This window comes from Caloenas nicobarica, chromosome 23 (genome assembly GCF_036013445.1).
Source record: "Caloenas nicobarica isolate bCalNic1 chromosome 23, bCalNic1.hap1, whole genome shotgun sequence".
Lineage (NCBI taxonomy): Eukaryota > Metazoa > Chordata > Aves > Columbiformes > Columbidae > Caloenas > Caloenas nicobarica.
In genome coordinates this window covers 1,618,189-1,642,809 of record NC_088267.1, presented here as the reverse complement: position 1 = coordinate 1,642,809, position 24,621 = coordinate 1,618,189, and the positions used below count along the sequence as shown (strand labels likewise).

Here is a 24,621-nt window from a genome sequence, read left to right as displayed (position 1 = left end):
TCAGACCTTCTTGGAAAGGGGATGTGGGGAAGGCAAAGGCATTGCTTTCTGATTATGACAAGTTCAAGGGTGAGCTGGTGCAACAGGCTGAGTTTGGGCCAGGTTTCCCATGGGGTTTTAGGTCAGTCCTGGCTCAGGCTGGGCACGATGGTGCATCCACGTGCTGTTCTCATCCTCGCCAGAGCTTCCAAACTCCGTTGTAATTGTGGTATTGAGTGAACGTGCTGCTGATGTGGGATATTTCTCAGCTAGTACTGAAAACGAATTGTTCTTATGTCTCGTTCCTCTGAAACTGGCCAGGGGAACTTGAGCAGTGTAAGGATGTTGTTACTCTGAGAAAACCCTTTTCCTTGCTGGGCTGGACTGGCCGGGACGGCCCTTTGACTCTGGCTTAGTGACGTTGCCAGCGACTTTTACTCTGAAGTGCCGTGAGCAGCTGAAATTTGCTTCCACAGACCTCTGCTCTGGTTAAAATAAACATTTTAGTTGTCAGGTTCAGACATTAAACTGCTGTTCAGCCCCGGAATGCTGCATCCCCCTCCCAGTAGCAATTCAAGCCAGCAGCTCTTTGGGGCTTTTAGCAGATGTGAAGTCGAGGCTGTATCCCGGCAGGATCAGAGGACCCTGCTCGTGGGCAGTGGGGCATGAGGAAAAGGTTCTTCACCCAGAGGTGCTGGACACTGGAACAGGCTCCCCAGGGAGCTGTCACGGCCCCAACCTGACAGTGTTCAAGAAGAGACTGGACAACGTCCTCAGACACACGGGGTGGTGTCCTGTGCAGGGACACGAGTTGGACTCTCTGATCCTGTGGGTCCCAGCTCAGGACGTTCTGTGATTGTGTGACAAAGCCTTGTTCTCATCCACATACCCCCGTCCAACTGGATTCCAGTAATACGACTCAAGACGATGCTGCCTGCTTGTCCAGAAGGTCCTCCTAAAAACGGTATCAGTGAGTTACGGAACATTAACTTGATTCACAGTAATTGAGGTGATCACAGCAAATGGCACTTTAATATTTTAGACATTTTATTGTCTTCTGGTCTCTGCTGCTGACCGACACACGGAGCTCGCTCAGCATTGACGGGGCTGTAAATCCAGTTTTAAAATTCACTCACCCCTTCTTTTTATCCCCTAGATCCGGCCTCACATCGCTACGCTGCGCAAGTACACCTACGGCAAACACATTTTGGCCAAGCTGGAGAAATACTACATGAAGAACGGGGTGGACCTGGGGCCGATTTGTGGGCCCCCCAACGGCATCATCTGAAGCGGTGACGTGGGGAGGAGCTCACTGGCCATCAGCACCTACAACCAGCAACCGACAATATTCCAGTATACACCTAGAAAACGTTTTCTGGTTGCTAAACTGCTAAAACAAACAAAAAAAAAAAAGAAAAAGCCTTTGTAAATTTCTTTAATTTTATTATGCATAACATGTACTAATTATTTTTTTTAATTAACTAATTGCCCTGCTGTTTTACTGGTGTATAGAATACTTGTACATAGGTATCAAATGTACATGGAAGGCCACATTTTTGTTCACTGTTGTATCTATATTCCAAATGTGGAAACTTTCAGGGTGGTTGGTTTGAAGTAAACAAACAAAAGTTTTTAATTCATCTGCCTTGCAGGCAACTTTTTTGCAAATACCTTGTTCTTTTAGTCGAAAGTCAGCAAGAAGTTTGAATTTTAGTTAAATGGCACAAATGACACATTTAATGCTGTTTATAAATAAAAATTCAACTTGCTAAAGCTTCAGTTAAGAAAAAAAATTAAGTGTTTGAAACTTTTCAATTGCTTTTTTTTTTTTTTAGTATAACATGCTAAAGGAGGTAGCTTAGCTGTCGTTTTGGGGAGGAAAATGTACAAACCCAGAAAGTTTTTAAAGCGAGGGGAGGGGGCAGGTGTATTTGTTTACTGCCCGCTCGGTTGGTTCTGTTAACCTTGAGAGACACAATTGGATTATTTAGCATGAGGAAAAAAAAAAAATCCAACTCGGCTTTGGTCTTGCTTCTATAAATATATAGTGTATACTTGGTGTAGACTTTACATATATAAAAATTTGTAGTATTTTCTTGTTTTGATGTCTGATCTGTATCTATAATGTACCCTAGTAGTGGAACATACTTCTGACTGTACAATTGTACATTTGTAAACCTCTGTAATGTAAATGTGGAGAAGTTTGAATCGACATAAACCCGTTTTTTGGTAAGAAAAAAGAATTAGCAAAACCTGTGCATTTCAGTGTATATTCACACCTTTTATGGTCGTAGCATATAGTGTTGTATATTGTAAATTGTAATTTCAACCAGAAGTAAATTTTTTCTTTTGAAGGAAATGTTCTCTTTATACAGCCTAGTTAAATGTCTAAAATTAAAAAATAAATGCTTGGTTTTATTTGTCACCTAGTTGAACAGTAGCGATCCTTTCTAAATGTTATACAAAAATGATTCAGTTCAAAATAGTGTTTTTTTGAATCTTAAAAAGTAATGTTTTGCTTATTTTGTGACAGTAAGAAACAAAAAGTGCAAAAGTACAGAATCCCCTAGTTTTCCTTACAATCAGAGTCCCTTTTCACCTTGTAAAGTGTGAATCACCTTCCCTTTTTGTACAGAAGATGAACTGTATTTTGCATTTTGTCTACTTGTAAGTGAATGTAACATACTGTCAATTTTCCTTGTTTGAATATAGAATTGTAACACTACACGGTGTACATTTACAGAGCCTTGTGTATATTTCCAATGAACTTTTTTGCAAGCACACTTGTAACCATATGTGTATAATTAACAAACCTGTGTATGCTTATGCCTGGGCGACTATTTTTTGTAACTCTTGTGTAGATTGTCTCTAAACAACGTGTGATCTTTATTTTGAAAAATACAGAACTTTGGAATCTGGCTCTGTGTTTACTTCAAACACCTTCACTAGTGTCACCCCCACAAGATTTTGTCTCTTTTTTAATTGGAGAGTCGGTGTCGGCCGAGGGTGACTCTTGAGTAGCAGATACATGGAAAATAAAGAGCAGAACAAGCCCGTAGTATCTCTGCCACCCCTCCTCCTGGGCTCTGGGGTTTTGGCATTTTGGACATTTTTTACCCCCGTCTTTGAGCACATCTAAACCTCTTCAGAGACCAGACAGACTTGGAGCACCCACAGCCTCTGTTCTCTCGCAGGGGCTTGGAGGTGACCGACCACCCCATGTCTCTTGGTCACTTTAACTGCAGCTCCTGCAGAGAGACACAGGGACAATTGTCCTGGCACCTTCTCATCCCAGAACCCCAGCCTGGCTGGGTGTCAGGACCTCTGTGGATCCCCAGCCCCCCTGCTCACGCAGGGTCACCAGAGCAGATCACACAGGTCGGTCCAGGGGGTTTGAATGTCTCAGAGAAGGAGACTCCACAGCCGCTCTGGGCAGCCTGGTCCAGGCTCTGGCACCTCCCAGCAAAGAAGTTTCTCCTCATGTTCCGATGGACCCTCCTGTGTCTCAGTCTGTGCCTGTTGCCCCTCACCCTGGCGTTGGGCACCACTGAACAGAGTCTGGTCCGTCCTCTGACACCCACCCTGAGATACTGACCCATTGATCAGATCCCTCTCAGCTTCTCTTCTCCAGAACAGCCCCAGCTCTCTCAGTGTCTCCTCATCACAAAGATGCTCCAGACCCCTCAGCATCTTCGTGTCCCTCCCTGGACTCTCTCCAGTAATTCCTCGTCCTTCTTAAACTGGGGAGCCCAGAACCGGACCCAGAACTGCAAATGTGGCCTCCCCAGGGCAGAGCAGAGGGGGAGGATTCACCTCCCTGCCCTGCTGCCCACACTCTTCCTCACGCACCCCAGGAATCCATGGAGAAATCTGGATCTGTCACAACACCCAAGGTCCATCACGTCAGCCAGGATCTGTGGTATCAACCAGGATCCACCACAACACCCGGGCTCCACATCGTCCAGGACTCAGCACACCCCCCTGACCTGACCGAACGTCTCCCGCTTCCAACGGCGGAGCTGCAGGGGCGGCCGCGGCCACGGCGGGGCGGTGCAGCCCCGGGAACGGCGCCGCGCCGGTCACACCCGGCCCCGGGACCCCCAGTGCCCCGGGACCCCCACTGCCCAGGGACCCACACTGCCCCGGGACCCCCAGTGCCCCGGGACCCCCAGTGCCCAGGGACCCCCAGTGCCCAGGGACCCCCACTGCCCCGGGACCCCCAGTGCCCCGGGACCCCCAGTGCCCAGGGACCCCCACTGCCCCGGGACCCCCAGTGCCCCGGGACCCCCAGTGCCCAGGGACCCACACTGCCCCGGGACCCCCAGTGCCCCGGGACCCCCAGTGCCCAGGGACCCCTCCACTGCCCCACAGACCCCCGCCTCAGGGTCCACCCCCCGGACCCCAACCCATGCCCACTGTGTTTCTGCACCACCCAAAGCCTTTCCCCGGGTTTTTCTCCCCCCACAACCCCGCCAGCTTGTCCCTGGTATTAATACACTAAAAAAAAACCCTAAAAACTTAATTTCGATCCTGCTAATTACAGAGCAATTAAAAAGGAGAGAAGTGGCTCAGGTGGGGACCCCGAGGCAGAACCCCCCGCCATATTTCACCCCCCCCAAAGAGGAGGGTTGCTCTGAGTTTCCCATCTAAAGGGAACTGCAGAGGATGCTCGGTGGGACGTGCCCCAGATCTCCCGGTCCAGGGGCTGCATCCCAATTTTTAGCCGAATTGGGCTGATTTCACCTCCTGAACCAGCAGTGTTGGGAGGGCAATGCCCCTTATTCCAGGTAATCCCCCCTGCTCCCTTCTTGTCCCCCTCTCAGCATGTATTTTGCATTCAGACAAGGGTTTTTTATGAGAATCTGAGTATATTTTTAGGCTTTTCACAGAAAGTGTGTGAAAGCCATTAGGAGGAATTACACGCGTGTGAGAAACGACTCATTTATATCCCATCTCATCTGTTCCCAGCTCACCCACAGCCCGTCAGGGTGACCAAACACCCAAATTCAGAGCAAAGTTGCGTGAGGGTCACCCATCAGCCACATGGATGTCACGGCTATGATGAGGTGGTCTGGTCCCACTGTCCTCCGGCCCCGCTGATACAGCTTTCTTTTTTGAAAGGGGAAACTGAGGCACGGTGCTGTGGGACGGGTCATGGGGCTGGGAGCGAGTCCTGGCTCTGCCAGGAGGATTTTCCCCTCTTGGGTTGTACCCTCAGGGGTGGCCCTGGCTCCAGCACCCATCCAACGGTGACCGAGGGTCCCACGGGAGGGAGGCCCAGGGGAGGGAGCAGGGTGGGGGTCCCACCTGGATGCACATCCCAGAGCCCCCATCTGCCACTGGTTCATCTCCATGCACTCTGAGGTGACTCCGTCTGTCCCAGGATCCCCCTGTATCTACCCTTGGGTTCCCCCATCTGTCCCAGGACCCCCGGTCTGCAGCAGGGTGGCTCCCAGCTGCTCCAGCCCTCCTCCATCTACTCCTGGATCCCGCCAGGCTTCCCCAGGCCGCCCCTTTTCCTCCAGACCCCTCCTTTACCCCAGTCTCCCCGTATATCTACCCCAGGGTCCCTCCATCTGTCCCAGGACCCTTCATCTACCCTTGGGTCTCCCCAAACTACCCCAGGGTCTCTCCCACCTGCCCCAGGCTCATCCCCCAGTTTGCCCCAGTCCCCTCCTTTACCTACCCCAGTCTCCCCAGTCTCCCCCAGGGTCCCCCCATCTACCCTTGGGTCCTCCTCGCCCCAAGGTCTCTCCCATCCTCTTCCCCCCGCGCCCAGTTTGCCCCAGTCCCCTCCTTTGCCTGCTCCAGTCCCCCCATCTTCCCCTGGGCCACCCCAATCTGCCCTACATCCCCCTCTGCATCCACCCTCGGGTCCCCCGCCCGCCCCGGGCTCCCTCCAACCCGTGTCCCCCGATCCCGCTCCGCCCGGGCCGGCTCCGGGGCCGCTCCCGGCGGCGGGGCGGTCACAGCCGGGCGGGGGGACCCGCGGCCTGGCCCGGGGCGGGGCGGGGGAGCCGGGGCCGGGGGCAGGTTCGGGAGGCTCCGTCCCGGCGTTTCCTGCGGGGGGGGGCGCGGCGGGGAGGGCGGCGCGGCCCCGCACCCACCCCCACCCACCGCCTCCCGCGGGCGGCGGCAACAAAGGCCCTTCCCCGCCCCCGCCGCCGCCTCCCGCCGCCGCTGCAGCCGCCGCCACCGTCCTTGCGGCAGGAAGATGCCCGGGGAGGTGCCGCCGCCGGCGCCCCGGGGGCTGCGGAGCCTCACGGTGCTGCTGCTGCTGCTGAGCGCCCGCGCCGCGCTGGTGAGTGCGGGGGGGACACGCCGGGACCGGCATCGCGCGTGGAACGGCAACGGGTGGGGGGCGCCGGCATCGTGTACGGACCGGCACCGGGCGGGGGGAGCGGCACCGGGCGGGGCAGCGCTGAGCGGGCCGGGGCGCCGGGACTGGCTTCGGGATCGTGCGTGGACCGGCAACGGGTGGGGGGCGCCGGCATCGTGCGCGGAGTGGCCGCGGGCAGGGGGACCGGCACCGGGCGGGGGGGCTGAGACCGGCATCAGGATCGTCCGTGAACCGGCACCGCTCTGGGGGTGTTGGGACCGGCATCTTGCACGGACCGGCCCTGGGCAGGGGGAGCGGTACCGGCCGGGGCGGTGGGACCGGCATCGGTACCGCGCGTGGATCGGCAAAGGGTGGGGGGCACCCGCCTCGGGCTGGGGGCGCGGGCCCCGGATCGCTGCGGAGCGTGGATCGGTACCGTGCGGGGGGCACCGGCACCGGCTGGGGTGGAGGGGCGGGCACCCTGCCCTGGGACCCGCCACCCTGCTGGCTCGGGTGGGGTCGGGGCTGGGGGAGCTGGGGACTCCGTCCTCCCCGACCCGGGGCTCGCACCCTCCCGGGGGGGGCGGCACCCAGCTCTTGAGGGGCTGCGCTCCCCAGCACCCCGCGCCGCGCCAGCCCCTCCCTGCCCGCACCCCCAGCCCAAAGCCGCAGACCCCCGGCGAGCACCGCGGGCAGGAGCCGGTGTGTCCCCCTCCCCTGGGGCGGTGCTGGGGGCGGGGGGGCAGGCAGGGTGCCGGGGCTCTGCTGGGTGTGTGGGGAGGGGGTGCAGACAGGTGCCATTTGAAGGTCGTAGGGAAACGCCTGAAAAATAAATCTGCGGGGGGGAAAGGGAGGAAGATCCCGCTCCTGCCCACTCCCACTCTCTGGTGGCAGAAGAATCTTGGGGGGTTTTGCTCTGTCCCTGCAGGCACCGAGCCCCCCGTGCCTGCCCCCCGGAATCTCTCTTGCAGCCCCAGCCCCGCACAGGGGTAGATGCAGGCAAGCCCTGCCTGCGGTTTGCCCCCTGCCCGCACAGGCACTGCCCCTCTCTGCCCGGCTGCTTGCCGGGGGGGTTTCCAGCCCCACTCACAGGAGGGTTGCGACATCGGCGGGAGGAAGGGGTCTGTGCTTCCATGTGGCACTTCCGAAACTGCTTGTCCCCCTGCCCGTGCCCTGCCCGGTGCTCTCTCTTCCACGAGTTGCTCAGGGGAGCGTCTGCGGGACCCAGGCTGGCTTTGCTGGGAGCTGCCTGTTGGGCGATGCTCTCCGGGAAGGATCCTCTAGCAACTAGGAGCTGCTTTTCCCACGCAACCGGTTGTGCTCCAGCGTGTCAGGAGAAGCAGCTGCTCCGGGAGGAACAGGAGGAAGGCTGCCTCCTCCTCCTCCGCTCTTCCAGAGGAAAACATCCCAGGGCCTGGCTGCATGCAACCTGCTGCATTCAATAACCCAGAGCTCTTCCCCGTCCTCCTGGGATTTTGGTTTGTGGGCACTGCAGGGCAGTGGGTACACGTGGGGTGTTATCCCGGCTTTCCTGGCAGTGGTTATTCTGTCCTGAAGAGGCAAATGCAACTTTGGTGTTTCTGAAGAGGCTGCTGAGCCGCTGTTCAGAAGACCATCAGGTGCGTGATTTACTCGTCCGAGCGGCGATAAATATTGTAGCTCTCAGTGATGTCGCGTGGCTGCTTGTGTGGTGTATCAAAGGGCAGTTTGTTAAGCCGAATATTGTGCTTTGCCATTGATCCGGGGAAGCCCGAGCTGTGCTGACCGCTCCTCGCCATCGCTGGGTGCCCATGGTGACCAGAGCTGTGTGTGGTTGTGCCAGCATCTCCAGCACCTGTGGTGCGCACAGGGTTGGTTGCATGGGTGTTTGCTTCCCCCCAATATGCTTTCCCCCTTCCCCATGTGTGGAATTTTAGCTGCTGGCTGGTGGAAGGCGACACAGGTGGTTGCTGGCATTTGCTGAGGATATTTAGGCAGGAAAGGTTATGCCAGGATGGGAGGTGATGAGATGTTGGGATGCTCCTGGGGACCGCAGGGCAGGTCAGGGACCGCAGGGGCAGCCCCAGGGAGGGAAGAGGCTGCTTTCCCTTGAAGGATGCTCCAGGAGACATGGGGCATCCTCACCCGGAGGGGACCAAGGTTGCTCATCTCCCCGCCTTCTCGTTGCTGAGGCTTTTAATAGCTCGGTCTTGTTGGACAAAGTCTTGGCTTCTTCCTGGGGTTGCTGGGATGGGATGCGGTGACTTGGCACAGCTCTGGTGCATCCACGTGTGCCAATGGGATGTGGGACGCATTTGGGAACCCCTGTCTCCCTGGTGCAGTTGTGCAGAGAACTGGGTAACGCTGCCTGCAAACCCTGCGCTGCACCCTGGTCCCTTCCCTGGAGCAGCACCCGGACAATTAATTAATTAATATTTGCACTGCGGAGAATGGTCAAATAACTCTGGCTCCCATTGGCACCGAGCCCTTGAGCTCCCCAGGATGGGCCCAGCGCCACGTCCCCCTGTCCCCAACCCTGGGGAGCGCAGAGGGATGGGGGACGTTGACCTCGACACAGGGACGTGGCCTTGCTGGAGTGTTTGGGAACCATAATGAGTCTCCTGGGACTCGGTGCTTCCCTTTGATCTCGTGGTGGCTGCGATCCCTCTTGGCCCTGGGTTTGGGGATGATGGGATCAGTCCCACTGGGATCGGTCCCGTTAACCCTTTGTGTGCTGCTGCGGGGTGGGGGCTGCATCCCATGGCAAGACCGATCCTGACAGTGGGTTTTCCTGACGGTGTCACGGACACGCAGGTTCGGCTTTGGCTGGGATTTCCCAGGGCTGTAAAGCCCACGAGCTCACACTGCCTGTCCCCGCTGACCCCATCCCCTGCCTTATTGCTCTGGGGCTCACTAGGGACCACTTTGAGAGGGGACGAAGTCTGGACCTGTTTGGGAGATCCAGGTGGAGAGGAGCCCCTACATCAGCGGTGCTCATAGCAAGGATGAGCTCAACCCCTTATTAGACACCTGGGAATCCAAGAACAGGCTGTTTTCCAGCTGCTCCCCACCCCGCAGACCACACACAGGACGAGGGGGTGGCCAATTCCTCCTCCTCTTCCTCATCCTCCGTGGGGAGTCGGGATGCTGGCAGCCAAGTGGCATCCAGGGACCTTCTGGGGACGGAGAGGGCAGCGCCAGGCAGCAGTGCTCACGTTAATTAGATGCAGGCAAAGCAGGGGCTGATGAGCTTTAATCAACAAGGGTGGCCCGTGCTCTGGGCTGCAGCGAGATGCTGGGGGAGCGGGGGCTCCAGCCAGCCCGATGTGACACCCCCGTGCTGGGGACCCCGCTTCCCTCGGTGCTCTGGGGAAGGATGCTTTGGCTCGGCCCTGGCTGGCGGAGGCGCAAGCTTAGGGATCAACTCATCACCTTAATTACTGAGAACGTTGACTAGCTGTAACCTTTCCGCGGATCCCGGCTACTCACGTCTGTGTCCTCGCTGGAGCTTTGCCTGGCACGGCTCTGGGGCTGCTGCTCCTCGCTCTTGGCTATCGGGGAGGTGATTTTGATTTAGCACCGGGGTGTCCGTGGGGCTCTCCCAGCGAGGGTCAGCGTGGGACCGTGTCCCCTGCTCCCTGCCATCCCTGAAAATCCACCCTTGGCACAATCCGGAGAATCGATGGGGAAGGTGGGAACCTGAGAGAGAGATTTGGGGTGGAGCATCCACCTCTCCCTGCAGAGGATTTGGGGGTTTGAGCACCCCCAGCTCTGGGTCCCACCAATACTGACGCGGGGGCTCGGGGGTTTGCAGGGCATCCTTGTTCCCACGATGTTTGCCTGGTGTCCAGTGTCGGTCTTTCCTTTCTGAGGTTTGCGAGTGCTCTGGGAGCGGCTGTGAAGTCGTGTGGCGTGTACCGAGTTTGTCATGACTCAGCCTGGCTCCGGGGGCGTGGATTTGAGCTCCCTGGTGTGAGCTGGGGCAACGCGGTGGTTCCACCCAGCCCTGTTTGTGGGAACATCCCAGCTCTCCCCTCCCAGCTGTGCTCAGCACCCAGCTCCTGCTTACAAGCAAGCGGTGAAGCAAGTTTGTGAGGAAACTCAGCAAAAGTAGTAGTAGTAGTAATAATAATAATAATGGTCCCAGAGCTTCTTGAGGGGCACAGGCTCCTCTGGCACCTCCTGTCTCTGCCCATGTGTGGCGTGGGCTAAGTGGGGGTTAAGTCCCCAAGTGTCCCCAAAGCTCCTTTTCCCTTGGAAGGGGTTGGGAGACGCGTGGCAGCCCAGGAGACGGCAGCGGGACCGGGGGAATGCCCGTCCCCGGCGCAACGTGAGCCGGGTACCAAACGCAGCCGGGAGGCACCACATCCTGCGGAGATGGAGCCTTTCCCTTCCCCAACCTTTAAAGAATCTGAAAGAGTTTTAGGGCAGGGCATTAATTCTGTACCCGTGTCTTCCTCCCCGCAAACTTTCCCCATGCTTGGTGCGGGATGGGGAGGCTGGATCTGATCACATCCTTGCACCCTGTGTGTCTCTGGTGTGTTTGTTCTTTTATTCTTTTATTCTGCTCCCTGACGTATTAGCCAGGTGCTCGGCATCTCTGCAAGCCCAGCCTCAGCGTCCAAGAGACAGGGAGCAGTTATTCTGGGGGAAACCCCCCTTCAGCATGTGGTTTGGCGTCCCCTGGGAGCAGCGGGCAGGTACCTTCACCGAAGCTGTGGTCCTCAGCATCCCTCAGCATCCCTCAGCATCCCTCAGCATCCCTCCAGCATCCTCCCCGCTCCACGTTAACACCCACACGAGGCTCCTTTGGCTCAGGACCTCGAGGAGCTGCTGGAGAAGGATTTATCCTGCAAAATGGGTGATGCCGCCGAGCCTCCCATGGGCCGAAAGGGGAACGTTTCTCTGGTTTCACCCCAGCGGTGTCAGCCTGGCCCCGGCAGAAGATGCTGATCCCTCCCCGGCCGTGTCCCTGGAGATGGTGCCGAAAACATGAGTGGAGGGAGGAGTGGCGGCTGCTGGCGAGGTTTTCCCAGCTTTTCCATCCTCACTTTGTGTTTATCCCTGTTCCCTTGATGTGATGCCTTATATAGGGGGCAGAAAATTTGCCATGGGGAGTGTCCAGCGGTTCTTTCGCATGCTGCAGCCAGTGCCCGGCTCCAGGGAGAGCGGAGGTGGGAGGAAGGGCAGCGGGGCGAAACAGAGAGCTTTTTGTGGCCACGCATGCATCTTTCCCAGTTAATTAATTTGACATTTATGCCGAGCTTCTCATGCAAAGCTCCCGAGCGTTTCAGCGACCCTCGTGTGCACAGCGCGGGGTGAAGACCCCGCTTTGTGCCCGGCCCCGGGGCAGGACGGAGCTGCTGGAAGTCGAGGTGGGGGGAAGGACGTGGCTGGATCCGGGCAGAGGACGGTTCCTGGGGCTGCCCAGCTCAGCCCGGTTGCAGCATCTGCCCCTCAAAACTGTGTTTTTTGGAGTCTTGCTGTGGTTAGGAAGGAAAGAGATGGAACCCGGTGTTATGTCGGTGGCAAATAGATGCTCGTTTTTGCTGTTGGTGAGGTGAAAGCATTGTTAGAGCTGGTTCTTTCATGGCGCTTTTTTTTTTTTTTTTGTAAAATTGACTCAAAAGATTAATTCTGGACCTCATTAAACCCATATTTAACTCAGCTGTGGGGTTGCACGCAATGCACTGAGCAGATGGAGGAGATAGCATTGATTTTTGGGGGTGAACAGCGATGGGTACTGCTGCGGTCCCCGAACTGTACATCCCCCTTTTCCACCTTGGCATCCCAGAACAGGCGATTTCAGCCCATTCCGCTCGGGATCGGGGTGTTTGCTCTGCCCCTGCCGGGATGGAGGCCGCGTGTGTTTACATCTCTGTGGCCACGATGCAAGGCATCTCCCTCCCTCGGAACAGCTTGGCCGCCACTCAAACTATTTATTTCAAGATAAAAATAACAGCAGCAACCTCGGGGCTGCTGCTTCTTTCCTGGCCGATGGAGAAACAAGGATTATTTTAGCAAGAGGGGGGAAAAAACCCCTCAGTGTGGGGGAGCCCAGGCACATGTTCCCACTGCTGCAGCCCCAATGTGGGACCTGAATTGCGATGGAGGAGGCTGGAGCTGGGGAGAAGCATCATCTCCCAGGCAGCACGGAGCACAACTTGTTGGCAAAACAGTTTATTTGCCAAAAAATGCTGTTTTCCAGAGGAGGAGGAGGGGAGTGAAGCTATTTCACAAGCCGCGTTGGTCCGGCTGAATAACTGCTGAGCAGGGCGGGCGGTCCCGAGTGCGAGTTTGGCTGAGTTTGTGTGTGATGCTCGCGTTAGCAAATGTCAAAAATACAGCAGAGGGCTGCGTTTTGGGCAGAGAGAGTGGGAGTTTTGGTCTGAAAGGGGCATTTAAAAAAAGATATCTTGTTTATTTCTTATTTTTTGCAAGGAAAGCTGTAACTGGACAGAAAACCCCCGTGTTTCTCTCCTACCCCAGAGCAGTTTTCCCTGCAGAGGCAGCAAGTGGTGCTGGCACAGAGCATGCAAAGAGCTTTATTGCCCCGAGCTAGGTGTCAGTCCACCATTTCCAGCTCATATAAGGCAAATTTGGGTCCACTGGGCTCCTAACAACTTTTCTAGGTGCTGCCTGTCCTGGGGATCTCTGTTGTGTCCCAAGATGCTGCTGGGAAACGTCACCATCACACCCCATAAAGATTAATCAGAGCATGCAGGAATAATGCTCCCCCCACCCCGCATTTTGGAGGCTTTTTGGCATCATCCAGCTTTTAATTTTCCTTCTCCATCATGCACGGGCCGCACGTGCGTTTGCTCGGTGCGAGGTGAGGATGTTATGGGAATCTCCTGCCGTTGGGATGAGGGCGTTTAGCAGCCGGAGCTGCGTGTCACCGGAGATGTCACTTACGGGGAGTTTGGGGAGGAGGCGGGGACGGGCACTTAAACCGCTTCGAAGCGCTGGCACCGGCCCAGTGGAAAAACCCAGAGCTGCCAGGTATTTGTTGATGAAATGGGATGATTTTGCGCAGCTCGGGCGATGCTCAGAGTACGAGGTTCCCTTTTTTGGAGGCGCTGGGAGAAATGGCCACCGCGTCCCTGCGACTTTGGGGTGTTTTGGTCCTCGGCTGGTGTCACCGCTCCCTTTGTCCCCTCCTCCTCTTGGACAAATAATTCCAAATATAATAAATCAGGTTTGCAGGGCGCACCCCTCTATCTGAGGCCTGACGAGCTCGGTGCACCCCGGCCTGGGCAGTGCGCCTGGGTGCACCTAGAGCACCCACTTCTTATGCTCCCATGGCACTGATGAGTGCTAATTAAGCCCTAATTAGCCACCAGTGGTTGCAAGTTGGTGCCCTGCCAGCGTGCACGGCTCCCACTCTCTGCGGTGCTGCCATTGCCTCTGTCAGAGGACGATGACAAACATCCCGTGCAGACCTGGGGGGGATCCTGGCATTAATTAGCCTAGTGTTCATTAGGGAGTGTGCTGACACATATTTGCTGATGGGGAAAATGGGGCTTTAAGTGAGGACCTGGGGATCAAACAGGGACTTGAGGTACCAAGTGAACTGGGATGAACTGGGGTCCTGTGCTGGGCTCGGTGGCCGTGGGACATCGTGGCCCCCCAGGGCTGGGACGCTCAGGTGAGCGGAGCTGCTGGGGCCGCAGCACCCGGCCTCTGGAATCAGTTATTTTTGCTTTTTTTCTGGCACTGAAAAGAGCTGTTTTACCCATTTATCAGTAAATAATTGTTTTGGGTGCAAGTTGCTCGTTAGCTGCCTGGCAAGCTGCAATTAGGCTGTGGCAGAGGGCTGGCCGGAGGGTGAGCGGGCTGGCTCGGCTCCTCGGGGTGTCACCTGTGGCGCCGGGGTGTCCCCTGCAGTGTTGGGGTGTCGGATGCTCACGTTGCTGGGCAGGACACCCTGGATTTTTGGGGTGTTAATTATGAGCCTCACCCCCCAGTGCTGTAATTGGTGCGATGCAGACAGTTGCCCCTCTTTGCCCTCTTGCCTTTAATTTGGATTAATTAATGATCATTCATGTGGCTCAAGGTGCCTGCCCCATCTCTGGGCTGAGGCGTTTAAAGCCACACACGGGACCTTCCTTCCGACCCAGCTCCAAACTCCCCGTTCACCCTCGCCAGCTCCAGCACAAGCCAAACGTGTCTGCAAACCGGGTCATTCCCCAGGGCTGAGCGTCCTGGCGCTGTAACCCATCAGAAAAGGGCATTACTGAATCCAAATCTCTCCCCAAAAGCCCCCGACCCCTGGTGGGTGAGCCCCCCACAGCTTCTCTGCCACGGCGGTGGGGGTGACGGTGTTTTTTGGGGTCTATCCTGGCTGCCAGGCGGGATGCTCAGCTCAGCGCCGGCCTGATCCTGCTTCTCGCAGTGCAATTCCAGCTGCTCCAGCGAGCACAGTACGAGTTTGCCTCCAGCTATAAATATCGTGCAGAGCAGCAAAGCCCCCAAAGGGTTTAGGCACTATATATAGTTTTCTGCAGCAGAAAGACATCTTGCACAGAGGCCGGGCGGTGGGATCTCCTTCCTCCTTCTAGGAACAGGGGGGAAGGAGAGGACGTGATGTGGGGGGATGATGATTTTCCACGTGGATACGGGGCTGGATCCTCTCCCTGCAGCCGGTGTCCTGGTCCCTTTGCACCCCTTTGCACCCCCAGCTGCTCCGCTCCAGGTCTTGCTTGCGCCGAGCATCAGCAAAAGTTGCTGTCTGAGCAGAGAGGAAAGGGGCATAAAACATTTATAGCCCTTGAAAATTGTCAAGGAAATGTCTGTCTCGATTGAAATAGCAAGAGCAATTAGAGTTAAAAAATAAAACAAGAGCAAACCAACAGGGTTTGTGTGTTATTCCAGCTCTTTTCTGAGTGCTTCCCGTCCTCAGGCTCCCTGCCTCCTGCTCTCCCACCTCGGTGGCTCTGGATGATGGGATAAGGTCTAAACCCCACTTCCCATAACCACAAGTGCCAAATCCATCTGAAAACCCAATCTTGTGGCTCTCGCAAGTGCATTAAAAACTGAATTTTTACTTAAAATGAAAGGGCGCCAAGAAGTTGATTTGGTTCCTTCTACTTTTCGATGTTTGCAGCGACGCCGGCGTGGGGTCGGCGCCTCCTGCGTGTGTCTGGCCATGGTTAATTAGGGAAGCCCCAAAATGAACTTCCCCAGCGCCTTTGCCAGCTGCAGCCGGGTTTATTGGGCGCGAATGTGTCCTTTCCCTCCCCAGGCTGGGGTGAGGATGGTGCAGGAGATGAAGGAAAGCAGGCGCTTCATGCAGGGATGCTGGTCCCCCTCCCTGTGCAGGGATACAGGCACATTTGACAGTCTCTTCATGCAGGGATGCTGGTACCTGTCCCTGTCCTGTCCCCGTTCGGGGATATGGGCATGTTTGACAGTCCCCCTCAAGGGGGGGGTGGGCTGCTTGGGGGGGCCTGAGCTGAAGCTCCGGAGCCCCGAACGTGCCCACATCCCGTCAGGGCAGCAGGAAAGTAGGTCGTGGCCGTGCTGGCATGGCCAGCTCCGTCCTACATATGTAAATCGGGGCTATTCCTGGCCGCTCGCATGGCTGCGGTTCGGTGATGCTGAGCAATTCCTCGTCCCCTCCTTGTCCGCTCCTTTGTCCCAGGGCCCTGCAGGTGTGTTCGAAACTGTTCCCACCTCTGGGAGCGGATGCTCGTGGGTCTGCAGGTTTTGGGGGAGAAGCTTTGGGATCACCTCCTGGTCCAGCCTGGAGATGGTGCTGAGCTCCCTGCCTGCGTCCCTGCCTGTTTCTCTGCCTGCACTGGGCATTTCTGGCAGCAGATGCTGGCGGATCCCACCCTGGCTCCCTGCTGCCCGATGTTCTGGGTTTTTTTTAATTCCTACTGGTGTCATGGCAGAAAAAAAATCCCTTTAAAGCTGCGTTTGCAAAGCGTGAAGCTTGTCTGGGTGGACGTGGAGCATCTCATCTCTCTCCATCCCCACCCCTGGAATGAGGCTGGGTCTCCCACCAGCAATGCCCGTTTAACCCAGCGCAGCATTTCTCTGGCTGATCTCCTCCAGTCCCGCTGAAAACCGCAGCACGTTTGCATTTGGCAAGCACAGCATCTTAATCCACATCCATTACAATTTCCATGACAACTCTGGGGAAGGTGGGCAGAAACACCTTCTCATCAAATATATGCAAACACCCCGTTCTGCTGCTTGGGCCAGCAATCAGCAAAGCACCACCCTTGATTAATTATTCCTAATTAAATGCCACAAGGCAAAGGGATGCCTGGGAAAAGGGCTCCTTCATTTTTTTTGCCAGCGGTTTGAGGGACCTGTTGTAGGGGAGAGGGAGTCAGTATTAATCTGCAGCTGCATGCAAGAGGCTCTAGTATGTTCCTGATTAATCCTAATTAATTATTAGGAAGTTCATTAACTGTGGCTCAGCACAAGAGCGGATTGGAAGGGGCAACAGGGCTCTGATAATTTAGCTGTAGCAGTTTTAGGAGCAGAATGGTGATGGTTATCACAGTATTGGGGCAGTGATAGATTTTTTTCCTTTTTGTGCCCCTTAACCGTGGCACAAACAAAGCATCGTTACAACCCCCATCCCTCAGTGCTCCCCCTCGCCACCTTGATGACCACAATTAAGCCAATCCCAGAAAATGAAGTGGTATTTAGAAAACAAAATAAAATTTAAAAAAAAATACCACAATAGCTTTTCGTGGTCATTAAGAGGCTTTTTACTGCCATGGCTGCGGTTTTGGTGGAGCATCCCTGGCACGGTGACCGCTCACCGAAGCCGTCCTGCACTCCCCGGGGAGCTGTTTTGGGGTGTCCACATTTCTCCTTAGCCTCTTTAGGGGGGGAAAAAATTATGTTATCGTGCATCGGACCTGTGCCAATATCACCCGGTGGGACAACTCGCTCCATGGAGGGGCTCCCCACCGGAGGAGGTGACACGGTGGTGGCCTCGGACCAGGGGGTTTCAGCCTCCTGAGTCACCGCGGCCGCGCCGGCTGGGAAGGGCATCGTGTGCCCAAAAGCAGAAGAGGCTTTTGAGCCTGTGGTCCCTGGGCCGTGCCCCCACGTCCCTGAATAGCTGTGCTGGGGTCCCGGGGAGGGCTGAGCCCACGGGAAACCTCACGGAAAAGCCATTTGAGGTGCGGCGCGGCCGCTTCCCGCGTCCCACCCCCGTCGGTGGGTGATTTCCCTCAACACGCAGGCGTTTCCAGCCGAAACCTTTCCTTCCACAAACAGCAGTGAGATCATTTTCTTCTTCCCACAACACAATTAAGCATTGTCCTCCTTGTTCCACTGAAAGTTAAGGAGGGGGTACGAGTTAAAATACTGTGGTCGCCTTCCCAGCGTTGAAGGAGCCAGGATGGGGCTCCCCAAGCACCCCAAAGCCTTTTCGCCGCTGCGGGGACGGGTTGTGCCCTGGCAGAGGATGGGACCTGCTGGGTCACGGGGACCCACTCTGTGCTGCTGGTTCCTGCCCTCGTCTCAGCACTAGGACCTGGTAGACGGGTGGGAGGGTTGGGGCTGCGCTTGGCTGGCTTTTGAAAAGCATAATTGCTCTTTTCCTTGCGTTTTCATTGTTTAGCAAAGGGCTGTTATCTAAGCAGGCAGGGAACAGCAGGCTGGCAGCGCTGGGGCTTGGCTGGAGGGAACGTTTCAACGTGCCCAAGTGAGATGAGACTTCAGGTCAGAGGTTTGCAGGACAAAAAAATAAGGTCCTCTTTTTTTTTTGTGGGGATATGGAGAGCCAGCCCAAGGTGGGAGCTGGAGCTGGTGTGTATTGTGCGGGAAGGGTGAGGAAGAGGAGGGTGTCAAGAGGCTCCTGGGATTTATTTGCTGTCGGGGATTCGGCGTTAGGGAGAGCATCTTGTTCTTCCCCTTGCCCACCCGCCACATCGTGCAACACCCTTGTCCACCGTGTACCACCCCGGGACACAAAGACACCCCCATTATGCCCATTATCCGCAGCTGGGAAGCCTGTGCCAGCATCACCCATGGACCCAGCACAGACGGGGACGGGCCACCAGCCCATCTTTGGAGCCCATCTGCTCGGCGTCCCGGGGCTGGCTGCGCTTTGCCAAGTCCCCGTGAGTCACCCGCGGCTCGTCCCCACGCCGGGTATTTTTACATCCATCCCTTCAGGCTCCCGTGTTGCACATCTCCCTCCACAGCTTTCCTTTTTTTTTTTTTTTCCCTCCCTTAATTAATGGAAACCATCCAGGTGTGTAATAATAGCACCGGGTGACCTGTATTTTGCACACTCTGCATTGTAATTAGGAGCTGGAGCACAGAGACCGTGCTCCCCAGCACAGCAAACCTTTTCTGGCCATAATTAGGGAGAGAAAAACGGGGGATTTTTTTTTTTTTTTTTTAATCCATGATGGGAAATGTGGCAGGAGGGAACCAAACCTGGACCCAGCCCCGCTGCCTCCCAACCATTTCCAGCAGCTCCCATCCCTGTTGTGCCATCCCAGGGTGTAGATCTGGTGGGATATATGTTGGTTGGTAGGTTTTAAGCCTGGAAAGGACTATGCAATTGTCAAGTTCAGGGTTTTATGCAGCTCCTTCGGCTTGGAGGCTGTGGGGGTGTTAAACCTGATTTATGCTGGGGCTCTTTCACATATTTTTCTTGTTGCATCATTGCGCAGGGAGAGGATTAACCCCTTGACGGCACTGCAGAGCTGCTGGCAGCCCCCAGCCTGCGACTTGTCCCCCTCCAGAGCGCCCGTGTTCCGGTGCTGTCCCTTGCTTTGGGACCTTCCTACCCCCGCAGCTTTTCTGCTCCGCCAGCTGTCTGCCCGCAGGTCCCAGACCCCTCCTGGCCTGTGCCGGCTGGGATTAGGGTCCCTCGAGCCATCTGGTCCCTGCAGGAGCAAACCCTCTGTGTAAAAAATTTCTTCCCCATGTCCAGCCTGAATCTCCCTCCTTTAGTTTAAAACCATCACCCCTTGTCCTATCGCAACAGGTCCTGCCCAGAAGTCTGTCTCCATCTTTCTTATCGGCCCCTTTTAAGTCCGGAAAGGCTGCAATAAGGTCTGCCAGGAGCTTCTCTTCTCCAGACTGAGCACCCCAACTCTCTCAGCCTGTAAAGAGGGAAAACACCCCATGGGCATTTCCCACTTGTATTTATGGAAAGTCTGGACCAGACCCGCCTGCCGTGGTTGCAAGGTGGAGAATAAGGGGAGCACACAACAGGGAGCCCCGAGGAGCATGCTCATGGCTGGGGACCGCTCTCGGGTGGTGCTTTGGCTCCTGCCTCGCTCTGTCTCGCTGCCGCCACTGCCTTTAAGCAGTGGCTGTAATTCCCTTTAATCCTGGCAGACAGGCTCTTGCTGCAACCCCCTGAGCAGCGCCTGCTTCACCTGCCGGCCGGCCAGCCCGCGCACACCGGAGGTTCCCCGGCAATCGGCTTAAGGAAGATAAAGCCGCAGGGACAGGGGGATGACGGGAGGCAGCGGGGTTTGGAGAGGGGAAATCAACCATTAGGGGTCTTGCAATTAGAGTTTAGGACCTCCTGGGGGACAGTGGTGACACCCTGGGCGACAGTGGGGACGTCACCCTGGGGGCTGCTTTGCCCGCTCAGGATATGACCCCTCGAGTCTGGGCTGGGGTCAAATGATGCTGGATGCCAGTGCTGAAGAGCATCTTTTTTTGGGGGGCGGGGGAGCAGTCCTCTGCATGTGTCCAGGTTTCAGCTGGGATAGAGATAATTTTCTTCATAGTAGCTGGTACAGTGCTGTGGTTTGGATTTTCCTACAGCCAGGAAAATTTGGGCCAGGCAACGGGAATGTGCTGGGATAAAGGGGCTGTGGGATGCTGTGCAAACCCATTGCTGGAGATGCTGAAGGCTGGGTGAGCTCAGCACATGGGGAACCGGAGCTGATCCTGACCCAGGGATGGCTTTGGGCAGGGAGTGGAGCTCAGTGAGGCTCAGCTGGATGAGCAAAGGGCAGAAATTAGGATTTCTATGCAGTGCGTGCAAGGAGCATCCTCTGGAGCATCCCTGCAGCAGCACGAACCCAGAGAGGGAGCTACTAAAGGAAGCTCTGCATTAATCCTCAGTGTTCTGGCAAATTGCATGCTCAGCCTGGTCCTGGTAGGGTTTTGGGGCCATGGAGAGCAGACCCATCACCACTTTGCCAGTGTTCCTGCTCCCAGGTTGGGATGTGGCCAGAAACGCATGTTTTCAGAGCAGCCTGGAGTGTGCAAAACACTTTATTTTGGATGAACATAGAGGACAACCTCTTCACACCAGCGACGTGCAAATTCACAACCTTGTTTTCATTCTGGCTGGTGTAAACCTGCCCCGTCCCTGCGTTTGCTGCACCCTTCTGAAACCTTGTCCCTGGGGATGCCACGCGTAGCAGCGAGTCCCGGAGGTTAATGATATGAGATGCTAATAATAGCACTTTTTATCTACAGACACATGTCCTTGTGTGTTTTGGGAAGCAGGCGGGAGGGAAGGTGGAAGCAGAGCTGGGATGAGCGCAAGTTCTGGGCTACTGGGTGTAACGGGAATGTTGGGGTGCTCTTTGGGGTGCGCAGGGGTGCTGATGCTTGTGCCTGTAGGGATGAGCAGGGGAGATTCCTGCTCGTCTCCGATGTTTTTCCTGCTGAAGTCAATGGGAAACGTGACTTATACCCGTGCTGGGGATTTGCTCCGTGACTCAGTTTCCCCATGGGTGAAAAGGGGGTGGAAGTGCCTCACTGAGCTGCTCAGAGACTGGCAGAGGGTGATGAATTCCTGGGGAAAAAGTGCCCCTTTGGTCAGACGAGGATTGCTCACCCATCGCAGTGTTGCGGCGGACATCGCTCGCTTCTGCCACTGCATGCGCACTCCCCTGGTGTAATCTGAGCATTTAGGTAAATCCTCCATTTTATTACACCATAAAAAAATCCATCGAGTGCAAAAGCACGAGGTTTTATGCTGCCCTCCCCCCACGGCACAGGCAATCTGGGTGCCCAGCGAGGGCTGTGGGTAATCCGCTCCGTATCGCATCCTTAATCCTCGCCCTGTCCCTCGCTGAACTGGCTGCGGGCAGAGGAACCGAGCGCAGGGCGAGCTTGGGTTTTCTTCCGAGTGAGCAATGGCCAGGGCTGGGCACGGGTGCTGCCAAAATCTGCTGGTAGGGGTGGGGGGATGCGCAAGCCCCGCTGCTGGGGTTGCGCTGTGGTGGGTTTGCAGTGAGGTGCGTGTCCCACCGCTCTCTTTGCACGAGGGGCAGCAGCCACTGATGTCTCCAGCGGGGGATATCCCCGATTTGGAGGACCTGGGAGCCCGATTTGCAGTAGTGTCACCATTTCAGCCTGGAATTTGGGGACCGGGCACCCAGGGAGAGCTGGGCTGTGGGATCACAGTCCCCTGTCCATCATCTCAGTGTTTCTGTCCCCCATTCCCAGTCTTAAGCATCCAAATGTGCTCCCCAGCACAGACCCACATCCCCAGGTCCCCTGTTGTCCCCAGCCACAGCAAAATGGCCAAGGGGACCCTTCAAGGCTTGGGCTCCAGCCTCACTTACACCCAAGCTTTGCTGCTCCCTTTGCATCCAAACCAGCCCCCATGGCTTTTCCAGCGTGAATTCTGGTGCTGGATGCGCACCCCGGATTTGTGCTGGGCTGGGAATGTGGCGGGAAGATCACTACCTGCCATGAAAATAAACAGGGAGAAGGAGGCAGATTTTTGAACACAAATTCTTGCTTTTTTTTTTTTTTTTTTTTTTGTGAGCTGAGCAGCAGCTGGGTGAGTTGTAACCTTGTCGCTCCTCCGCTGAGCGATGGCAGTCGGGGACCTCGCTCCTTGCTCCAGCCAGTGGAGCAATCAATGGTGCTTGTACGGGTGGAAGCGTGACAGCCGAAGGATGTGAGTGCGAGGAGGTTGGCACAGGGAGGCTGTATCTTTTATTAGAGCAGCCGATACGGCTGGGGAAAAAAAGCTCCAAAGCAGATAAGCTTTTGGGCTCACAAGTCCTTATTTCAGGTCCTAAATAGAAACAGCTAAGTCAGATCACTGGGTTTATTTTAATCAATTTTACATCTGAAAAAAATGACTAGTGAGCTGAAGATCATCTTCTTTTTTTTATTATTTTTTTTTTTTTTCCTGGGGAGCCCATCACTGTGTAGGGCCAGATGGTTTGTGAACACGTCAGACAAGATGCTGTGGTGGGTCATGGCCCCAGCACCCCCAGACACACCGATTTTTGGCTTTCCGCATGCCCAACCAGAGGTGAGGGGATCCAGGAGTCCTGGGGAGATGCTGCCCAGTTTCTTTGTGACTCAGTTTCCCCACCTGAACAGCAGAGAGGATGCTCCGTGTGAGCCAGGCTGCACTACAACATACAGCTGCCCTTTCGAGGCGTGTGGGGCTTGGGGACATTGATGTCACACCGGGATGCTGCCGCTGTCTGTGGGATGGAGCACGGTCCCATTGCGCGGCTCCTGCTCTGCTCATCCCCCTTCAGAGCCCCCGGCTGGGCTGCGGGGTCTGTCCCTGCTCCAGCACGAGCTGCTGGAAAGTGCACAGAGACGTGACTGTCCCCTGGGTCACTGCAACCCCTCCGATCCTGCTGGCAGGACACTTGGAGGTGCCCAGGCTGGAGATGCTGCAGGTGCCGTCCAGCCTGACCAGAGCTGGATGCAGCGATTTTACCAGGTCCCGTTGCGATAGGACAAGGGATTTAGTTTTCAACAAAAAGTGGGGAGATCCAGACTATATTCAGACTGCGGGTCCCTGGTGAGGTCCCACCACTGAAATACAAACCCTCTTCCCAAGCTTGGGGGCTGATGCTGCCTGGTTGATGTTGCCTTAAGGACGCTGGTTTTCATCTCTCCAGTGAGGTGTTGAATCGTTGCCATCCCGCTTACTGTATCAGTGTAATTATCGTTGCAAAGGCAGAATGGAAGCGGCTTGTTTAGCTACATTTCATTAAGAGGACCTCATCTGGGGGCAGGAAACTAGGAGGCTCGGGCTGTATAAATATTTGAACAACCCTTTCCAGAGGCATAACCCCCTTTCACACGTACACACATCGCATGCAGACGGGATATCTTGAAATATTTCCCAGCGCATGCAAAAAGCCTTTAAATCCCCCATTCCCAGTGTGGGGACGGTGAGAGCATGGAGTGGTTTTGTCCATTGGCAGAAGTTTTGCTCATTTATAAGGCTCAAAGCCTCCAGCTCTTTTATTTTCTGGGTAAACCGAGCCCTGCGGGGCTGGCGGCTCCTGGGCAAGGACCAGTAACCAGAGACGGGCAACGCTCGGGTCAGGGCTCTGATCTTTGGCAGATTCGAGACATTTTCTTTCATCTGGAAACCTGAGCTTTCCTGCAGAGCCTAAGCACTTCCAGATGGGTCGCATGGGGAACCAGGTCCCCATGTCCCAGCGGTGGCCGCGTTTGGGGTCACCCCGTTGCTGGGGTGCTCCAGCGGGTCCCTTGGGACCATTTCTCCTCCTTTTGCACAAAAAAGGGTGACATGCAAAAAAGCAGAGTTTTAACACGAGCTGCCCCATGCAGGGAATTTTTATTTTTTTAATTGCATTTGTATTTTCCTTTCTCACACATCAGGTTTGATTGCTTGAGGCTTCTGGCTGCAGAGGGGAGGGCAGCTGTGCTGAAGGGGCCGGTGCTGTCGGAAGGGAGATTGATTACATTTCCAGATGAATAACTGCAGCAGATAAAGTTCAGGGCAGATAAATATAGGCTGAGGCTCTTTGTGTGCAGACTAGAAAGAGGAAATACCTTTTTTTTTTTTTTTTTTTTTTTTCCCTTCTAAATCGAGGAACGCCAGCAGTGATCTGCTGGGGGTGGGAAATGTGGACCTGCTCCTGAGCACTTGTGGAGGGAGGTGGGTTGATTTTGCAGTTGTAAAATGCAGATGAAATGAATTTTGTGGCCTGGGTGACCACTGTCTGCTTTGGGGCATCACCTCTGCTCCTTGGGCACGGTGGGGAGGCTGATGTGAACTCCCCACCCTGCTCTAATTCTCGGTGGAGAGCTGAGTGATGAGGCCAGACAGCAGAAATTGGGTTACTCTCGGCAGTGAGAAGCACTTGCACGTGCGCTGGGAACCGCTCGCCGTTTGCAAGGAGCCTGAACTGGGGTTTTCACATCCCCTTTGCAGCACTAACGCCCAGTTGCTCTGAATCTAATCACCTGTCGATCTATTTTTAAGGTGCAAAAAATTGGAGCTTTGCTTTGAGGGCTTGTCTTCAGGATGGTCTCAACAAGGATTAACCCCCTTGCACATTAGGGATGTGCAATAAATAGAGGAGATGGGAGCGCAGCACATGCAAAACCTTCCTCCATCCCTGCTTTGATTTTAATGGCACTGAGTATTAAAT

At 55.5% G+C, this 24,621-nt stretch overlaps 2 protein-coding genes across 12 annotated transcripts in view; both read left to right on the top strand.

Moving 5' to 3' along the window:
* PUM1 (pumilio RNA binding family member 1) overlaps nucleotides 1-2,878 on the top strand; it is a 63,196-nt gene extending 60,318 nt beyond the window's left edge. For all 8 annotated transcript variants that reach the window (XM_065650338.1, XM_065650344.1, XM_065650339.1 and 5 more), the window contains exon 22: nucleotides 1,136-2,878. In XM_065650338.1, coding sequence (XP_065506410.1) covers nucleotides 1,136-1,267 — 132 coding nt within the window. In that variant the 3' untranslated portion in view covers nucleotides 1,268-2,878. The remainder of the gene's footprint in view (nucleotides 1-1,135) is intronic.
* Nucleotides 2,879-6,155: 3,277 nt separating this feature from the next.
* The window catches only part of SDC3 (syndecan 3), a 34,576-nt gene continuing 16,110 nt past the window's right edge, over nucleotides 6,156-24,621 (top strand). For all 4 annotated transcript variants that reach the window (XR_010607478.1, XR_010607477.1, XR_010607479.1 and 1 more), the window contains exon 1: nucleotides 6,156-6,280. Coding sequence is in view for 1 of the 4 variants with exons in the window: in XM_065650652.1 (XP_065506724.1) it covers nucleotides 6,194-6,280 (87 nt within the window). In the remaining 3 variants the exon portion in view is untranslated. The remainder of the gene's footprint in view (nucleotides 6,281-24,621) is intronic.